Raw genomic sequence first — 18,447 nt, forward strand, 5'->3', positions numbered from 1 at the left:
ATTTTATGACTCTCTATACTATTTTTCTTCTCTCTCCCAAGCCTACGTACATTTATCCTACACTGTGACCCATTTTCAGGTCTTTTATGTCTGAATCTGTTTTATTGTGAATCTGTAATTGTTTACTGTCCAGAGGTGCTTTTTAAAATGCTAAGTACTTCTTGAAAACTTAAGTTCCATCATTGCTCGGGTAATATGGTAGTGCCTGCTTGTCCCCCCAGTCCACTTGTGCCTCTGAGCCTGCCCCACTTTCAGGCACACAGAGAGGCCACGTTGCCATGAAGCATGCCATAGCATTTTACTCACAAATGCCATCCAAATGCTCTGTCTCCCCCAAGAGCCAGATGTCATGCTAGCAGCCAGACAGCTGGCATTTTAAAACTGCATGGCTTTTTTTCTTTTGTTATGGCTGAGTCAGGAAAATCTTTCTTTAAAAAGCTGTGTCATGCTTTTGTCTGTGGGGTTCTTGGACCTCCAGGAGTCCCTGTCCCTGTGCTGAGGACAACCATCCAGACTGGTGAGTGGGTGCCATCCCAGGGCAGGGCAGAACTTCCAGGAAAGGAGCACAGGGCTGTAGTAATATGGGGCAGTGGCAGGGCTGCATCCCTAACACCCCAGCCGCCTGCCCGGCTAGCTTATGCCCCGAAATAATTACACAGACACTGTATTTTTTTTAATCACTGCTTGGCCCTTAGCTCTAGCCCTTACTGGCTAATTCTGATATCCCAATCAACCCATCTCTAACAATCTGTGAGCACCGGTCTTACCGGGAAGATTTTAGTTTAGAACTTTATCGCGTGTGTCTGCCCAGGAGCCTGGAGCATGGCGTCTCTCCTGAGGCGTCTGCTCCCGAGAGGAGAGCTGTCGGGTCTGACCTCACTTTCTCTTCCTCCCAGCATTCTGTTTTGTTTACTCCACCTACCTATGTTCTAACCAATAATATGGGCCAAGGCAGTTCCTTTATTAGCCAATGACCTTCCTCCATCACAGGGCCCTTTCAGCTCCTGCTGCAGGGGCTTTTTTGTTCCAAATGACCCTGCCTCCCCCATGCCTGCCCTATTGTCTGTTAGGCCCTTGGCCCAGGAACAGTTCCTGCTCCTGCACCGAGGAGATTCACCCAGAGTCAGTAACAACATAGATTGTACCAAGACGCCAAGACTCTCCTGGCTGCATTTGAAGAAAAAGATGGGCAGGTGCCAATGCAAGAATTCCTCTAACAACCTGAAAGGCAACATGACAACACCAGATTCTAGGGATCACGAAACAAGAAGACTTGAACACCCTCTTCCAGAAGAAGTAGAAGAAATAGACTTTAAATGTAACATTATGAAAATAAAAGAGGACCTTAAACAGGATGTGAAAAACTGCTTTAAAGAAATAGAGAAGACAGGGCTAGAGAGATGGCTCAGTGGTTAAGAGCATTGCCTGCTCTTCCAAAGGTCCTGATTTCAATTCCCAGCAACTACATGGTGGCTCACAACCATCTGTAATGAGGCCTGCAGGAAGAATACTGTATACATAATAAACAAATAAATAAATATTAAAAAAGAAATAGAGAAGACAAACAAAAAGGTAGAATAAATGAATAAATCTCTCAAAGAGAGAAAAAAGAAACCTGAGAAAACCAAGATAAAGCAATCAAACAGGTAATGGAAACAGTTCAAGACTTGAGAAATGAAATGGAGGTAATGAAGAAAACATAAACCAAGGGAAGGCTGGATATGGAAAATCTGGATAAATGAACAGTAGCTACAGAGACAAGTATAACCAACAGAATACAAGAGAGAGAAGAAAGAATCTCAGACACTGAAGATACTATAGAGAAAATAAATTCATTGATTAAAGAAAATTCAACAAATGGTGCTGGCATAACTGGATGTCAACCTGTAGAAGAATGAAAATTGATCCATATCTATCACCATGCATGAAACTCAAGTCCAAATGGATTAAAGACCTCAACATTAATCTGAACACACTGAACATAATAGAAGAGAAAGTGGGAAGTAGTCTGCAATACATGGGCACAGGAGACCACTTCCTATATATAACCCTAGTAGTGATATGGGAGTGTCATATATCAATCTGTTGATTTCATTGGTTAAGCAATAAAGAAACTGCTTGGCCCTGATAGTTTAAAGCATAGGTGGGAGGAGTAAACAGAACAGAATGCTGGGAGGAAGAGGAAGTGAGCTCAGAGACGCCATGCTCCCCTCTCCAGCTGCGATAGCTCTGCTCTCTGAGACACACGCGATGAAGCTCAGACCCAGGATGGACGTAGGCTAGAATCTTCCCGGTAAGCACACCTTGGGGTGCTATACACAGATTATTAGAAATGGGCCAGTCCAGGTGCAAGAGTTAGCCGAGAAGAGGATAGATATAATGGGCCAAGCAGTGTTTAAATGAATACAGTTTGTGTGTTGTTATTTCGGGGCATAAGCTAGCAGGTGGCCGGAGTGCTGGGGACGCGACCCCGCCGCTCCAATTACAACATAGTAGCATAGACAATAAGAGCAATAATGAATAAATGGGACCTCCTGAAACTGAGAATCTTCTGTAATGCAAAGGACAATGTCATTAAGACAAAAAGGCAACCTACTGAATGGGAAAAGATCTTCACCAACCTCGCATCAGACAAAGGTCTGATCTCCAAAATATATAAAGAACTCAAGGAACTAGACATTAAAACTCAATTTAATTAACCCAATTAAATAATGGGGTACTGAACTGAACAGAGAATTCTCAACAGAAGAAGTTCAAATGGCCAAAAGACACTTAAGGTCATGCTCAACCTCCTTAGCGATCAGGGAAATGCAAATCAAAACAACTTTGAGATACCATCTTACACCAGTCAGAATGGCTAAAATTCAAAGCACCCATGATAGCCTATGCTGGAGAGGTTGTGGAGTAAGGGGAACACTCATCCATTGTTGGTGGGAATGCAATCTTGTGCAACCACTTTGGAAATCAGTGTGGCAGTTTCTCAAGAAACTGGGAGTCAACCTACCTCAGGACCCAGCAATACCACTCTTGGGAATATACCCAAGAGATGCCCTATCATAATAAAAAAGTATTTGTTCAACTATGTTCATAGCAGCCCTATTTGTGATAACCAGAACCTGGAAACAACCTAGGTGCCCCTCAACAGAAGAATGAATAAAGAAGGTGTGGCACATATACATTTTAGAGTTCTACTCAGTGGTAAAAAACAATGACATCTTGAATTTTGCATGCAAATGGATGGAAGCAGAAAACACTTTACTGAGTGAGATGACCCAGACCCAAACAGAGGAATATGGTATGTACTCACTCATAAGTGAATTCTAGCCATAAACGAAGAACATTGAGCCTATAGTTCATGATCCTAGAGAAGCTAATAAGAAGGTGAACCCAAAGAAAAACATGTATTTATGCTCCTGGATATTGGAAGTAGACAAGATCACTAGGCAAAAATTCGGAGTGTGGGAGTAGGGATGGGTTGGAGTGAAGGGGGGAGAGAGAAGAGAGATGGGAAGGATTGGGGAGAGCTTGCAGGAATGGGATGGTTGAGATGGAGGAAGCATGGATATGGGAAGAGGGAAGAAGATATCTTAACTAAGGGAGCCATTTTAGTGTTGGCCAGAGACTTGGCTCTAGAGGGGTTTCCAGGTGTCTAAGGAGATTTCCCCAGCTAGGTCCATGGGCAGCAGAGAAGAGGGTGACTGAACTGGCCTTTTCCCATAGCCACACTGATTAATATCTTGCATTTCACCATAGAACCTTCACCTGGTGATGGATGAAGACCCACATTGGAGCACTGAATTGAGCTCCTGAGACCCAGATGAAGAGCAGAAGGAAGGAGAACATGAACAAGGAAGTCAGGACAGCAAGGGGTGTGTCTACCCATGGAGACGGTGATACTGAACTAGTGGGAGCTCACCAAAGCCAGCTGGACTGTGACTGAATGAGCATGTGATCAAACTGGACTCTCTGAATGTGGCTGACAATGAGGGTGGACTGAGAAGCCAATGACACTGGGTTTTGATTCTACTACATGTACTAGCTTTTTTGGGAGCCTAGTCTGTTTAGATGCACACATTCCTAGACCTGGATGGAGGTGGTGGCCTTGGACTTCCCACAGGGCAGGGTACCCTGACTTCTCTTAGGACTAGAGAGTGAGGGGGAGGGGGAAGAGGGGAGTGGGAAGGAAATGGGATGATGGGAGGAGGTAGAACTTTTTAATAAGTATATAAATAAAAAAAGAAGTAAAGGGAAAAAAAACTAAAAAAAAGGCTGTGTCATGCCACCAACAAATAGCAAAAAGCTGTGTTAATCTGTGTATTTTTGTGTTTAGCATTAAGCTTTCTCAGGTTTTTAAGTGGGTTTAGTCCAACATGTTTGTGCCAATTGTAGCAGGGGAAGGGGCCCTTTTGTTCATCACAGCCACCTGGCTAGCTTATCCCCAAAATAACAACATAGAAATTGTATTAATTAAATCATTAACCTCTCACACATTATCTCTAGCCTCTTATTGGCTAACTCGTACATCTTGATTTAACCCATTTCTATTAAGTTGTATATCACCAGATGCCACTGGCTTACCTAGAAAGATTCTAACCAGTGTCCATCTCAGGCAGAAGATCCATGGTGTCTCTCTATTCTATTCTTTTCCTCCCAGCATTCAGTTCTGTTTTCCCTACCTACCTAAGTTCTGCCCTATCAAAAGGCCAAGTCCATTCATTTATTCATGAACTAATGAAAGCAACATAAATAGAATGACCTCCTACACCAGATGTGTCTCACTGTCGAGAAAATTCTAAGTTCTTAACACATTTTAAATGGTTTATTCTGTTGGTCTTTGAAGTGTTTGAAGATTATCTATCCATCTGAAATATATCTCTGTATATTTAGGAAACCTAACATGACTATAAGTTTATTATAGATGACTATTAATTTGTATTTGTATTTTTATATACGCATTGCATTTTTAAATGAACTGCATAAACATAATACACAATATATATTTATATTCTTATTTAAGGTATTTTGTTTATGCAGCTCATTTAAAAATTTAATGTATAGTTAAAATTATATGACTTTTATATAAACACAAATTAATATATATAAAACAAAATTCAACTTGCAAATTTGTATCAATAAACTAAAATCCATTCCAACGTTAAGTATTCATTTCTATATCATTTTCCTTATTTTTCTTTAGAATGAGATTGACTGTGACTAATAATCATTTATAATCAACCCTGTTTAAATGAAAACAAACATTTGTAAACAACATTTGGGAGTTTGGTTATAGTTCTCTAGACTACTTGCTGTTGATTGTTGGGCACAGTGACCTTGTGGGTACCCTGAGAAAATTTAGAATTATGGTTTAGTTCTGACTGGGCTATCCTGTGTGGTTGGTTCATTTCAGTCAGCAGTCCTGAAGCTGTTGTAGATTGTGGATCACCTGGGCCATTGTTTCAGGGCGTATGGCTTGATCAAACCATATTAACCTGGAAGCAATACACAAGTTCTCTTTTTCTGTGAGAACGAAAGTAGAAACTTTTTCCAGGTAATATATCCTTAGACCCAAATTTTGAAGTCAAGATACTTTTAAAATACATATGTGGTATAGCTTAGGAGCCTACATAATCAAATGTCTCTTAGTAGTTAACACATTAACCATTCAAAAAATTTGAGGAAAATATAATAATATACATAATCCAGACTCTGTGTATATTTTCCATTTTTACATGGCCCACTATATTTTTTTATTCTATTTCTCTTTTAAGGACCTCAGGTTATTATCCTAGAGTTATCATTTTTATCTATGACTCTGTCTATCTTTTATTCTCACTCTTTCAATCCCATGCACATTTATCAAACACACTGTGACCTATTTGAAGGCTCTTTTTGTCTGAATTTGTTTTTATTGTGCATCTGTAACTTTTTAGTGACCATTGTTTTAAATTACTAAACAGGAGTGACTAGGACCAGAAAGATCACTTTGGCAGTTTGTTCCATCCTTCTTGATTTTCCAACATAGTGGGGATATGTTTACTACCTGCTCTGGGAGCCATACTTATTCCCCTAGCTCTGGTCTACACTACTACCAAGCAGTTTGTAGCACACTGCCCTTTTTTCTCTATATGAGTAAAAGCTAAATCTACCAGACAGGATGCTGCGTGACTTGTAGTTGTCTCTGTATACCATGGGGAATCCACCATGCTGTCATCAACCCCAAATGGGATGCCACAGTGTCTGTGCACCATGACCTACATGAGACTGTGAGACCAGAAAGTCCAGTGCAGCTGTGTTTCTGTGAGTTCAGAACCATTAAGCTCTTTTAGGTGGATCCATGCTAGAAGTGGAGTACCATATGTAAATGGTCTTCCATTTGCCAGCTCCCAAACAAATACTCAGAGGCTTAAAATTAATATAACTGTTTGGTCAAAGGATTAAGCATATTACCGACTAGTTCTTTCAGCTTAAAATAACCCATTTTTATTAATCTATATATTGCCATGTGGCTGTGACTTACCAGTAATGTATTGAGATCTTACTCCTTAGGCAGCTACATGGAATCTCTCCTGGACTTTGCCTTCTTTCTCTCCATATCTTTGTTTGGATTTCCAACCTAGCTATACTATATTCTGCCCTGTCACATGCCAAACAGCTTTATTTATCAACCAATAAAAGGAACACATACTTGTATCATGCAGAAGGACATCCCACATCCCACATCATTTCCTTTATGCTGTTTAAATGATTCATTTGACTAATGATAAATTCCTGTCTCTGTAAGAAACTGGTTTGAATAGCTCACTGGCAGCTTCTGAGGGGAATCCTTAGAAGTGTCAATGCTCTTGAAAATGTACTCTTTCTTTTCAGAATTATTTCCACAGAGCTATAGAAGAAAACTTACTATGTGTTTATTATAAGTCAGATGGAGGTACGAACATTTCCCTGTGTTATCTCATCTGAATCTTAGGAGTTGGTGTGAGTAGACCTATTTATCAAGTCTATTATGAACAGGATTATTGGGTCAGATAAGTTCATGAACCTATCAAGTTTCTTTTGTGGATAAAGTTCACACAATATAATGAACTGATATGAACTTTTTGTAGAAATATAGGTTTCTTTGTCAGGGACTTAGTTGAAACTAACCAGTCTCACAGTCATAATTGTGACAACATGGTTCATTCCATGAGTCTGCTTTGAAGACTCCTGTGTTGGACACACTGCTAGTCCCTGAGGATGATTTTTACCTTCTTATAAGGATGTAGAAAGTACACAAATTGCAAGGAAAAATTTTTATTAGGGCTAAATGAAACATGTGTGTGTGTGTGTGTGTGTGTGTGTGTGTGTGTGTGTGTGTGTTTGTGTGTGTGTGTATATAAAGGAGGGGGCTGAGAAGTCATTTCCCAGAATAAAATATACTTTACTTCATCAAATAAATAATAAAATATAGCTATAAAATAAGCACAATACATTATTCAAAAGTGATTTGCACTTTTTTCTTAATTAAATTTATTTTTTAATATAGATTTCCCTCCCTTCCCTCCTCCCATTACCAAACCCTTTCACCCTCACTCATGCTCTTCCCTATTCAGAAAGGGACAGATACAAAATGTGGCATTTGCACTTTACAAAAACTTAACTTTTCAAAGTTTGGTAAGAAGCATCAATAAAAGAAACATCGAGGAAGGAGAGATAGTTCAGCAGTTAAGAGCACTTGCTGTTCCTGCAGAAGACTTAAGTTCCATATACAGTGCCAACATGAGTTTACATGTCCAGTTCTGGGGAGCTGACGCCTCCTGAGATATTCCAGATCAGGTAGTGTGTGATATATATATATTATATACTTATTCAAAAGCAATGGATGTGTGTATGTACATGTGTGTGTGTGAGTGTGCATATAAAGGAGGGGGCTGAGAAGTCATTTCCCAGAATAAAATATACTTTGCTTCATCAAATAAATAATAAAATATAGCTATAAAATAAGCACAATACATTATTCAAAAGTGACTTGCACTTTTTTCTTTTAAGTTTATTTTTTAATATATATATATATCCTTATTCAAAAGCAATGAATATAAAAGTATTTTTTGAACATAACAAGGGGGAGAGGAAAGGATGAAGAGGTCAAGAGATACTTTGCAACCTGGTATTTCATCCTTTTTGGGACTCATCAGTATAGTGTAGTTGCTCTATAAAGATTTTGAATCCTTTGATTTTAGAGCCAAATAGTACACACACTACTGAGAGATTAAGCATTGAATGCTTGAGGAGTTTAACTAATTGCCATTTGATGTAAAATAAATCCAAACAAATCACTAAGTATTCTAAGATGTACTTAGAATGGAATAACTGGAAACAGAAACATTGAAAACTAATGTAGAGAAACAGTTTGACAATGTCCCTAATGTTTTAAATTGGAGAGTATAAAGTAAATCTTAATGTTAAATACTTGTTAAATTTTTCTGTATGTTGGAATGACTTTTAAAAACAATGTGTAGTGTGAGTCCCCAAATTACGGGATGGGTACAAATGGATTCCCATACTTTCAAACCCCACTTGTAAATCTGTGACTCTCCTGTTTCAACCCTTAAGCACCTGTGGTTACAGGTGTAATTACAGGTCTCAATCAAAAATACCCATGCTGCTTGCTCAATTAACTGGATTGGATTTGGGAGTAAGTGTTTTCATTTTTTTCAAAACACAAGTAATTTCTGAAAACACCAATCATTCTGCTTTTCATTTTTTCTTTTTCTTTCTCTTTTTTTCTCCTCCCTGAAATACGGTGTCTTTGCGTAGTTTTGGCTGTCCTAGAACTTACTTTTTAGATCAAGCTGGCCTCAAACTCTGCCTGCCTCTGGATCCTGAGTACTAGGATTAAATCTTTCACCACCACTGCCTACTTTCCTTCCTTCCTTCCTTCCTTCCTTCCTTCCTTCCTTCCTTCCTTCCTTCCTTCCTTCCTTCCTTTCTTTCTTTCTTTCTTTCTTCCTTTCTTTCTTTCCTTTCTTTCTTTTTTTTTTTTTGGTTTTTGGTTTCTTGAGACAGAATTTCTCTGTGTAACAGCCCTATCTGTCCTTGAAATAGCTCTGCAGATGAGATTGGTCTCAAATTCATAGAGATTCTCCTGATTTTGCCTCCTGAGTGCTAAAATTAAAGGCAGGCAACACCACTGGCCAGCTTCTTTTCCTTATTAAAGTCCATGAGCCATTGCACATTGAGGAATTCATTTTGGAGATCTCATAAATTCAAGAGGAGGACTGTCTGCACAAAATCATCTTTCCATAAAAGTGGGGTTCACTGACATTAATTGTACTTTAGGCTGAAGGTATGAGCCAACACCTATTTTACACTCATCTATGTTGTTGTAAAAACTCGTATGTGCATTTCTCTAAGATGGATTTCATTTGGATGTAAAGAAATATTCTCAATCATTTTGATAGCAGTGTTGACAAATAGGGGATAGAGCAGCAACTATAGATAGCAGATTACAAGGATCTCTTGGCAAAGACTAGAAAGAAACAAGAGGAATTTGGCATTGGAGGATATAGCTGTGGGGCTTGCTACAGATCCATCTCCTGTCTGCATAGATCCTGGCACTGCTGATCCCATTGTTGTTCAGGTAGGCATAATCTTCCACTCCTCGGATGGGAACCCTGAAAATAAACCAAAAACAGTAAATCTGCAGAGTCCAGAACTACATTCTCTCCTCAGTGTGATCTTGCCTGTCTGCACTGCTTATTTGTATTATGAATCAAAGACAGAGTCCAAGAGAATCATCTGCACTAGTTTTGTACCTACTGTCTTACATTTTCAGGGTTTGATTTGAACACAGAACCTTTGACATTCATCTATGTTGAACCAACCCTTTTGTACAAAGCACCTGACTAGTGTTTGTTACCCTCTTCAAATGAACCATAGCCATGGGTGGCCTCACCGTGATTTTCAATGAAGCATTTCACATATGGGGAAACCACATTCTTATGGGGGGGGGGATTAGAGAGAGGGTTTTTCTGTAGCTATAGAGCCTGTCCTGGAATTAGCTCTTGTAGACCAGGCAGTCCTTGAACTTACAGAGACCTAACTGCTGCTGCCTCCCTAGTGCTGGGATTAAAGGCATGTGTCACCACTGCCCGACTGAAACCCACTTCTTTGTAAATTTCTGAAAGGGCTTTAATGATGGACAAGACTCGGTCTGTGATCTCCCATTTCAGTATAATGACTTCATTCAAAACAACTATGCTCATATCCAAGAATGGTCTTGAGTTCTCTCTAGTTACAAGACTTTAGAGGAGGTTTCCAAGGCCTTGAAGCCTCTGCTTCTGTGAGCAGGTGTAGTCATGCACACAGTGGACTGATGGGTCTCAGGCTTGCCCTTCTGCAGTAACTTTCTGAAGTTTCAGAGCCCTCATTGCCCTTCTGAGGTTTGGTCTACATTCTACACATGTCATTTATCAACAAAAAAAAAAAAATTAAATGGGTAATGGAGCAGACAATAGCTACCCAAGATGCCATTATCATGCTAAAGATTTTGAGGAAAATCATACTAAGTAAAGGTTTTAAAAATGATGGCCAATATACCTCTGAGGCAGTACAGTTGGAGTCACACGACACATCCATTCCTCTCTAATAGACACAACTCACCTCACACACTTCACAACAAGTGATCACATTAGAAAAGAAAGTGGTTTGAAAACATACGAGTTGTTATATTCAGTGTCGTCCATCCACCTCCAAGGGTGCTCTGGTGACTCTCTATGCAGGCCAATCCAGTAGTCAGAGGTCCCTTTGTATCTTTTCAGGAAATTCTGTCATAAAACATGGAAAGTGAATATATGTGTCTCTGTTTCCGGCGACCCTTGAGTGTTTCTACCCACAGCTTCCTATTTAGATGACAGGAAAATGCAACTGAGAGACATAGACTTTGGAGTGATAATAGCCCTCATTTCTCAGAGGATCCTGTTGACAGCCATAATTCTTAAGTACCTCATTGAATTAAAGTACCAAGTTTAATGACATAGTCCTCATGGCTGAGTTAGTCCCTGGTTAAGCCTCCCCTTGCAGTTATTAACAGTTATCACCTTAGGATGCAGCATTTGCTGGCTTGGAGAAAAATGCTTATCACCAGCAGGTATCTCAGTAAAATGGCATATCTGATCTTTCAGGTTGACTATGAGCACTACTTGAGAAAATGTTGCTTGAATGTCTCAGGGCTCCAATCAGAAGTGTTGCCATTAGCAAATGGACAAACTCATGTGTTCCCCATGTCTCCATCTGCAAGTTGTGGGATCTTTCCTTATGCTTCATCTTTAACCAGTTTATCTCAAGGCAATACATATTCAACAAAATAAACAAACCAATTCCTGATCCTTCCTTACCAGCTCCTCTATGTTGTCAAATCGAGCTAACTGGGCCTTTTGTTCCAGGCAGAATTTCTGGCTTAATGTCCAAGTACTTGAGTCTTCAGAAAAATAAAAACATTTATTCCGAACTCCAATCCAGTTTCTTGGGCAAGCAGCATATGTTTCTTTGGTTGAGGCCTGTTGTTGACTTCTTCCTAAAATTTGGACAATAAAATGAATTATAACAAGAATTGGCATACCCTACTCAGTTCAGGTATGAGGTATGAATTTGACTGTAATTTACCTAACTGATCTGTAGGAATCATTTCCTTAGGATGATGATCCTTTATCTGAAGGCATCCCAGCCCAGGCCTATGCCACAAACTCTCTCAGGTGCTCACTGACAATAGGGCACCCAGGAAGTGAATTTATATAATATCATCACTTTCTGTGCTTTATGATTGTTCCCTACAATAGGGGTCATTATAGCAACAAGCACTCTGTATGGACACCTATTTTGACAGTCAGCCTGATAATTGAGATAACAGTGAGGAGTATTGGGAAGGTAATATATACAGTGTGGACCTGTTGTACTACGGAATTGCTCATATGTTAGAATACATGCTGGCTCATTACAGGTCACAGCCTGCCATAGCCTAGCAGCTTTCTCTCTAAGCTTGACAATATGGAACTTCCTCCCTCTCCAACTAAGCTTCCTGCTCTCTGTATAACCTTATATGAAGGATGACCCTAGGCCTGGAGGACTAATCTTATTTAAAAGCTGTTTCTAAACCAGATGCCTGTCTTTAAAACCAGATGCTTGATTCATCTTTAGCTTGACGCTTGATACAGAGCCCTGCTAAGAAGACTTGTGCTAGGATCTCTAGTAAAGGACCTTACCGCTCACATACAAGGTCTTGTGATAGGACCACACCATGATTTGTCCATAGGTTCCCCAAACCTATATATTCATTATATTCTGGAATGAAGTTGAGCTGATCCAACTAAGTCTGTTTCATAGAAGCCTCTCTTCATCTGTGCTTATGTATGGTATATAAAACTTTCTGTCACCTCTTCTTTATCTTTGCCCTTTCAACATGGTGGCCAACTGGCCAAAAGGGAAAGAGGACCACCCCCCACCCAGATGGCAACAGTACAAGACTTTTATTATACTATTCTGAACAGTGTAGTTCTAAAATTCTATAAATTTATCACCTTAAAAACCTTTCATTGAACACTTTCAAAAGTACAGTTGAATATAGTAACTAACACAATGGGTAATAGGGGGGTGCTGTGTTATCCTGGCCATATTCCTTTTTTCTGTCCTCGTATTTCCTTTAGCTTCCTCGTATGTGTGTTGCTTCCCTTGTTCTCTACCTTGAATAGTTTTCCAAGGTGGACATATATCTCCTACATCTCTCCAGAGGTTACTATATGTCATTTTCCCAGGGATGCTGAGCCTGGTCTCCTGTGCATATTATAGCCTGTGCTCTTCCTTCTCTGTATCTTCTGGCTAGACCCTAAGTTCCTAGAGAACAGGAATTTCTAGTGTGCTTTCACACAGTACCTGACTCACGGTGCTCAGTAAGTGTAACTGACAGTGTGGATGTGGACAGAATGCTGAAAATCTGGAGAATGTCACTCACCTACAACCGACAAAGCAACAGAAAGTACAATTACAGCTACAGTGAGGATGATGATCACTGCATAGCAGCAATAAAGCTTAGCAGGATGCACAGGAGAGATGATTCGGAGGTATTTTCTTTTGAGACTTTTACCTGAAAAATATCAATATAAGAATGTCAGTCTCAAGAACCTTTTAGGGAAAAATATAAATTTACTCAGAATAATCTGTTGATTTGGCTTGTACTCCTCCTCTGCAAACAACCTTCTCAAAAAGTCCTGGTCTAGAAATGATGTCTATGGCTCATAGAAAAGTAGAAGAAAGGAAAACAGAAGTGTTGCCATGGAGTCTTCCAGTTTTGCACTATGAACCAATAAACGGGTAAGAAACAGAAATAGTGAAAATCAAGATGAAAAGGAAACAACAACAAAATCCACCTGTGGAGTTAGTTCCTTAAGAATAGACTGGTTAGGATTGAGGGAAACACCATGGGGGTTGGAGGTCATAGGGATCAGCAAGATGCTAGAGATATAGATAGCTGAGAGGTTAAGAAGAGTTGTTAATCTTCTAGAGGACTCAAGTTTGGCTCCCAGCTTCCACATGGTACAGCTCATGACTGTCTTTATAACTTCTGCTCCAGAGAATGAGACAGATAAGTTAGTACACTTCTGCAGTTTAAGTGCTAGATAGGCAGAAGTTGGCAGGGGTGCAAGACCAGCCTTGGATACAATAGAGGTTGGAGCCCAACGTAGCCTATAAGGATCAATTTCAAAGAACCTAGTAAGTAAAAATTTAGTAAGCATACACAACACATAAATATAATAGATGGCATTGACTTAATTAATGGGTGAAATATGTGACCATTTCAACAAGTTTACAAAAATCATGCAAAAAATTAATATTACTCCAAAATAACAAAACTCTCAATAGGTTAGGAATTGAAGAAATTCTTCCAAACACATTTATAGATATAGGGCATTTCAAAGAAACAGGCAAGATCTGTCATTCTTCTTAACTTTATATTTTTATTTTTTGCATATGGTTGATTTGCCTACATATATGTCTGTGTTGCAGAATATTTGTACACTGTGAAGATGTGTCTCTGCCAAGGCCCTTTCTGATTGGTTTAATAAAGAGCTGAATGGACAGCAGCTATGTAGGAGAGATAGGTGAAATGACTACCAGACTGTAGGATCCATGGGGACAGTTTCTGGAAAAACAAATGTCAGGTCACAGGAAAGAAGTCACTGGGAAGAATCTGCAATGTGCATCAGAGGAATTTGAGTGAAGTTATAGGTCTATATTTCACTGTGATGGATACATGAGCATATGTCTGACATGAGTATATATCTCCAAGTCAGGAGAGAACTGATGCTTAAACTAACAAGAAAGACAATGCTTAGGATTAGAGGATTGTAAGCATTTTATAATGTCCTTTGGATTTTGACTACATTCAAAACTCCCAAAGTTCATTTCTATTTTTTCTTTCTACTAAGATGACACTCAAATTGTCCTTTAATCTCCCCAATAATGACCCCTTTGTTTCACTGGTCTCTGTTAAGTTGGGGGCATAGCTCCAGTCCTTGGTCTAGGAGTTGCTTTGCTCTGGACTCCAAATCCCAGCATGCAAATCCCAGTCCCACAGGGTATTTAAGGAGCCTCCTAGAGAAGGAACACTTGGTTTTGGGATCTGCATCGCTCCTTGCTGACCTGTCTCCCTATCATGCACTCAGCAACCCAAGAGCCCGTCATCCTTAATAAAACAATGGGCATTTTGATTTGGTTTGATTTGACCTAATTGGATTTCTTGCGCAGGTGGAGCTGCTCTTATTCTAATCAGGCTCCTGAAAGTCATCTGTAAGTCGTCCCTCATGTTCTCTTCTATTTTCTTCTATTTTTCATCATTTTAAAACAAGTCACTTACTTTTGGGAATTGCAAGCCTTTATAAAAATAAGTAAAAATACGCTAAATTCTCATGTACTCACTACCCAGTCCAACACTGGTCTGCATGTGAGAAATCAATTTTCATCAATTTCCTATTCCTCTTGTCACCCCATCCCTAGATTTCTAAACACCTTCTAGCTTGAAATGTCTATACTTACCGATGCATTCTGAGTTTAGCGTTGTGCTTAAAACCTATGAATAGACAGTCCACAATATTAGCAATATTAAAAATGAGCTCCTAATAGACAAAGAAATGAAGCATTGCTGATCTGATTTTAGCTTTTTTTTTTTTAAGGTGCTGGTGATCCCAACACTCAGGAGGCAGAGGTAGGCTGGCAGATCTCTGGGTCTGAGGGCTGCCTGGTCTACAAGAGTGAGATCAGTATAGCCAGGGCTACACAGGGAAACCCTGTCTTGAAAAACAAAAACCCTGCTTCACTCACAGAACCAACTATGGTTTCAAATGAGAGACAAATTACAAGTTGCAGAATGCCTCCAATTACACAATATCTGCCCTTTGGACAGGAGTTCCACGTTAGCAACAGATAACTGGGTAAGTATTTGGTTTCAAAAGTCAACCCTGCTGGGGCAAAGGGAGAAGAAGTTATCGGCCAGCTTGAAAAATACTATGAGACTGTCTCAAAGAATTAGTCTATCAGCAACAGGGAGAAGCAGCAGCAACAACATCAATAAATAATAATAATAATGATGATGATGATAATGTTTCAGTTAGGAGAATGCTTGGTTTGTGATAAATATTAATATATTGTCATGAATTTGGCATTTTGGTAAATATCAATCTAGTTTTCTCAAAATCCAGTATCTTTTCCTAATGAAAACAATTAAGGTGGAGGGACTGGGAAGAAGGAAAAAGGAAGATAAAACAGTGAAATATAATGCTGCATAGACATGTTCAAAATGCAAGAAACACAATTTTACTTCCTTCCTGAAGACTAAAGTAGTTGTTTTTACTATAAGTTACTAGGAGCTCAAAATACAGAGGATTTGGTTCTGGATGGGGTCAACCTGTACCCCAGGCCTCCTGCTTCCTCCTTACATCCTTTTCCATCTCAGTGGATCTGCAAAGCAAAAGCCCCAGCTTTTCCCAGGCACCTCCTGTCATTGTGCACTGCAGAGCTGTTATTGTTTGAATTTGCCTTTGCTGTTGGTCTTGTAGAGCAAGCCTGTTCCACAGGGACTTGGTGTGATTCACCAGAGTGTCATTTACCAGATCCCTTCGAAAAGCATAAACTAGCACACAAAAAAAGAAAAGAGGAAAAAAAGAAAGAAAAAAAAAGCTTTTGTATTGCAGTTCACTCTTCCTTTATCTTGCGTGAGAACTATTTAAATATTATATGCTGCAATAGAATAGCAATATAAAAATATAAAAACCTATTAGCTAACTAAACTCCTGCCTGCATTCTTTGGTTTTGCAGAAACCCACTGTGACAGGCTTACAAGTGTGAGGTTCAGCTCTTCTGCCCTCTGCTTTTATTTCCTTCCCTGGCAAGCACCTCTCTGCTCTTGTAGTTCATTCAAATTCGAATATGCATAAAATACATACCCAGCTCTCCTTCCTTCAGACTGTCTGTGGTACTGAGCATGCCCACAAAAGCCTCTGCAGGTCCTGCAGCACTCATCTCAGAGCCGACAAGTTGAGTTTCAGTGACAAGAAAGAAACTGTAAACACTGAGAAGATGAAACACTGCTTTTGCTTCAGGGGCGGTTCTCTGCAGGCTACTTGTGTTTTATATCAGCAAACTCCTCCTCCCCTATTGCCAACCCTTCCTACTTTGAATAAAAAAAAGCCAGTGAACCTCTGGAGGGTGAATCCCAGGCTGCAACGCTGCGTTTTGAGGACATCACTGAAGAAACGGGCACCAGAGCCAGGTCTCAGGATTCTGTGTGCTGAGGATCCAGAGACTGTCTAGGAGACAGAGTGTCAGAATGGAGAGAGCTGGAAGCACATTATCCACAGTCAGTGAACACATTTCTCTCCTCTCTGGGAATAAGAGATTGTTTATTCTGAAGACAATTATGACTGATTCAGGCTCTCTCATAACAACAGGTTCCAATATGAAAATGTTTGGTTAGTAGTGTGGGGACAGAAAAACACATCCCATGGCCATCCTCACTAGTCCAAGAAATGCCTCTAGATCAGTGGTTCTCAACTTTCTTGATGCTATGCACTTTTAAGACAGCTCGTTATGCTGTGGTGACCCAAACCATAAAATTATTGCATTGCTACTGTAGTTTGTTATTGTTCTGAATCAAAATGTAGCTTGATATGCAGGATATCTGATATATGATCCCTGTAACATGGTCATTCAACCCCCATACCCGCAAAGAAGTCAAAACCCACAGGTTAAGAATTATTTCTCTAGATTTCCAGGGTCTTTTGACTCAGGCCAAACCAAGGTTCATAGCTTTGATGACAAGAAGAATTTCACGACTAAACAGTTTATGAAGCAGAGTTGGAGTTTTTCTAAGATTATTGTGTTGTATTTAATTATATCTATGTGGGTATGCTTGTCTGTGTGTCTGTGCCTGTGAGTGCAGGTGCCTGAAGAGGTCAGAAGAAGGTGTCAGTTTGTTCCAGAGCTGGGATTACAGGCTGGAAGAATTTGGATTTAGAATGCAGGTGCCCCAGAAATATAGCAACAGAATATCATTGTCCTAAACAAACAAACAAAAATTTAGCATTGTTTTTCATCCTTTAGAAACATATGCAAAGGAAAATTGTAAACATGTCATAAAAATTTTAAAATACTAGAATAAAATATTAGAGTGATGGATACGGTAGCATGTGACTCTGACCCCAGAACTAGGGAGGCTGTGACAGGTGGATCTCTATGAATCTAAGACTAGCCTGGTCTACAGAGGGAGATCCAGGCCAGTCAAGGTTAAGTTAAAAAAAATACTACAAATTTAGGGGCTGGAGGTCTGACTCATTGGATAACAGCATTGGCTGCTCTTCCAGAGAACCCGGGCTCAATTCTGAGTACCCACATGTCAGCTCACAATTCTCTGTAACTCCAGTTCCAGGAGATCTGACACCCTTACATCAATGCACATAAAATGAAATCAGTTGAAATATTTTAAAAATTAATAAAAATCAATATATTAATTATATAAAATATAACCATAATATAAAATCAATATAGCAATATATCATATTAAATACAAATATATTATGCATATTATAAAAATATGAGTTAACAGATATAGAGTCAGAGGGGTTTTGAATTCAGGTATTTGGGGTACTCAAATGTCAATGTAGTTGGAGACGAGTATCACACAGATTTTTTGATGTGCAAGTATGCTAAAGAAAATTTTTTACACTACATGAAAATATGTCTATGTTTTGTCTCACCTCCAAAGGCACCTGATGGGTTTAATAAAAAGCTAAACGGCCAATAACTAGACAAGACAGTATAGGAAGGATTTCTGAAGAAAGAGAGGAACTCTGGAATTAAGAAAAAAGGAGGTACAAGTGAGACAAAGAGGGAGTTGGACATATAGAATAAAGAAGAGGTAAAAAG

The 18,447-nt window shown here is 39.4% G+C and overlaps 1 protein-coding gene across 2 annotated transcripts in view; it reads right to left on the reverse strand.

The window, feature by feature from the left end:
• Nucleotides 1–16,631, reverse strand: part of LOC142855957 (C-type lectin domain family 2 member D11-like) — a 30,778-nt gene extending 14,147 nt beyond the window's left edge. Inside the window, exons 1-5 of one of the 2 annotated variants that reach the window (XM_075982639.1) lie at nt 16,470–16,631; nt 12,983–13,114; nt 11,373–11,551; nt 10,696–10,802; nt 8,983–9,650 (exon numbers count right to left, since the gene is read on the reverse strand). In XM_075982639.1, coding sequence (XP_075838754.1) covers nt 9,506–9,650; nt 10,696–10,802; nt 11,373–11,551; nt 12,983–13,114; nt 16,470–16,545 — 639 coding nt within the window. In that variant the 5' untranslated portion in view covers nt 16,546–16,631 and the 3' untranslated portion in view covers nt 8,983–9,505. Of the gene's footprint in view, nt 1–8,982; nt 9,651–10,695; nt 10,803–11,372; nt 11,552–12,982; nt 13,115–16,469 lie in introns of those variants that run through there. The other variant, XM_075982640.1, reaches the window with a different exon arrangement.
• Between the last annotated feature and the right edge of the window lie 1,816 nt (nt 16,632–18,447).

The sequence above is a fragment of the Microtus pennsylvanicus genome, chromosome 8, assembly GCF_037038515.1.
Source record: "Microtus pennsylvanicus isolate mMicPen1 chromosome 8, mMicPen1.hap1, whole genome shotgun sequence".
Classification (NCBI taxonomy): domain Eukaryota; kingdom Metazoa; phylum Chordata; class Mammalia; order Rodentia; family Cricetidae; genus Microtus; species Microtus pennsylvanicus.